A 383-nucleotide genomic window follows, 5' to 3' on the forward strand; every position below is an offset into this window, starting at 1 on the left:
CAGGAGCTGACTGTTGAGGTTGATGTTGACCCCCAGGAGCCGATTGCCCCCCAAGAATGGGTTGACCTTGCCCCCCGTTGCCCAGTTGAGGCGTTTGAATCCTGACGAGGTGCCGGCCGGTGACGGGGTCGACGTCCACGGCGAAGGTCTCGTAGGAGGTGGAGATGAAGAGGTCGACGGCGCCGAAGGTCAGGTCCAGGGTGATGCGGATGTCCACGTTGGTGAACTTGGGTTGGACCCCAAAGAGGACGGTGCGGCCGGAGCCCAAGTGCTGCAGGTGGGGCTGGTGGAAACAGTTGGTCTGAGATGTTGGGTCCAGACAATACTCCTGCTCCACGGCCATGAGGCGGTAACACTGCTGCCCCCCCACCGGCTGGCCCTGG

General features: G+C 62.9%; 1 protein-coding gene across 1 annotated transcript; it reads right to left on the reverse strand.

Annotated features, from left to right (window-relative positions):
* Positions 1-66: 66 nt before the first annotated feature.
* LOC114818986 (multiple epidermal growth factor-like domains protein 8) lies at positions 67-379 on the reverse strand (the record flags this gene model as incomplete). The annotated part of the gene is made up of 1 exon (XM_029087116.1): positions 67-379. A coding segment is annotated over one exon (313 nt), but the record flags the coding sequence as incomplete, so codon positions are not given.
* Between the last annotated feature and the right edge of the window lie 4 nt (positions 380-383).

This window comes from Antrostomus carolinensis, unplaced genomic scaffold (assembly GCF_000700745.2).
Source record: "Antrostomus carolinensis isolate BGI_N321 unplaced genomic scaffold, ASM70074v2 C12659550, whole genome shotgun sequence".
NCBI lineage: Eukaryota > Metazoa > Chordata > Aves > Caprimulgiformes > Caprimulgidae > Antrostomus > Antrostomus carolinensis.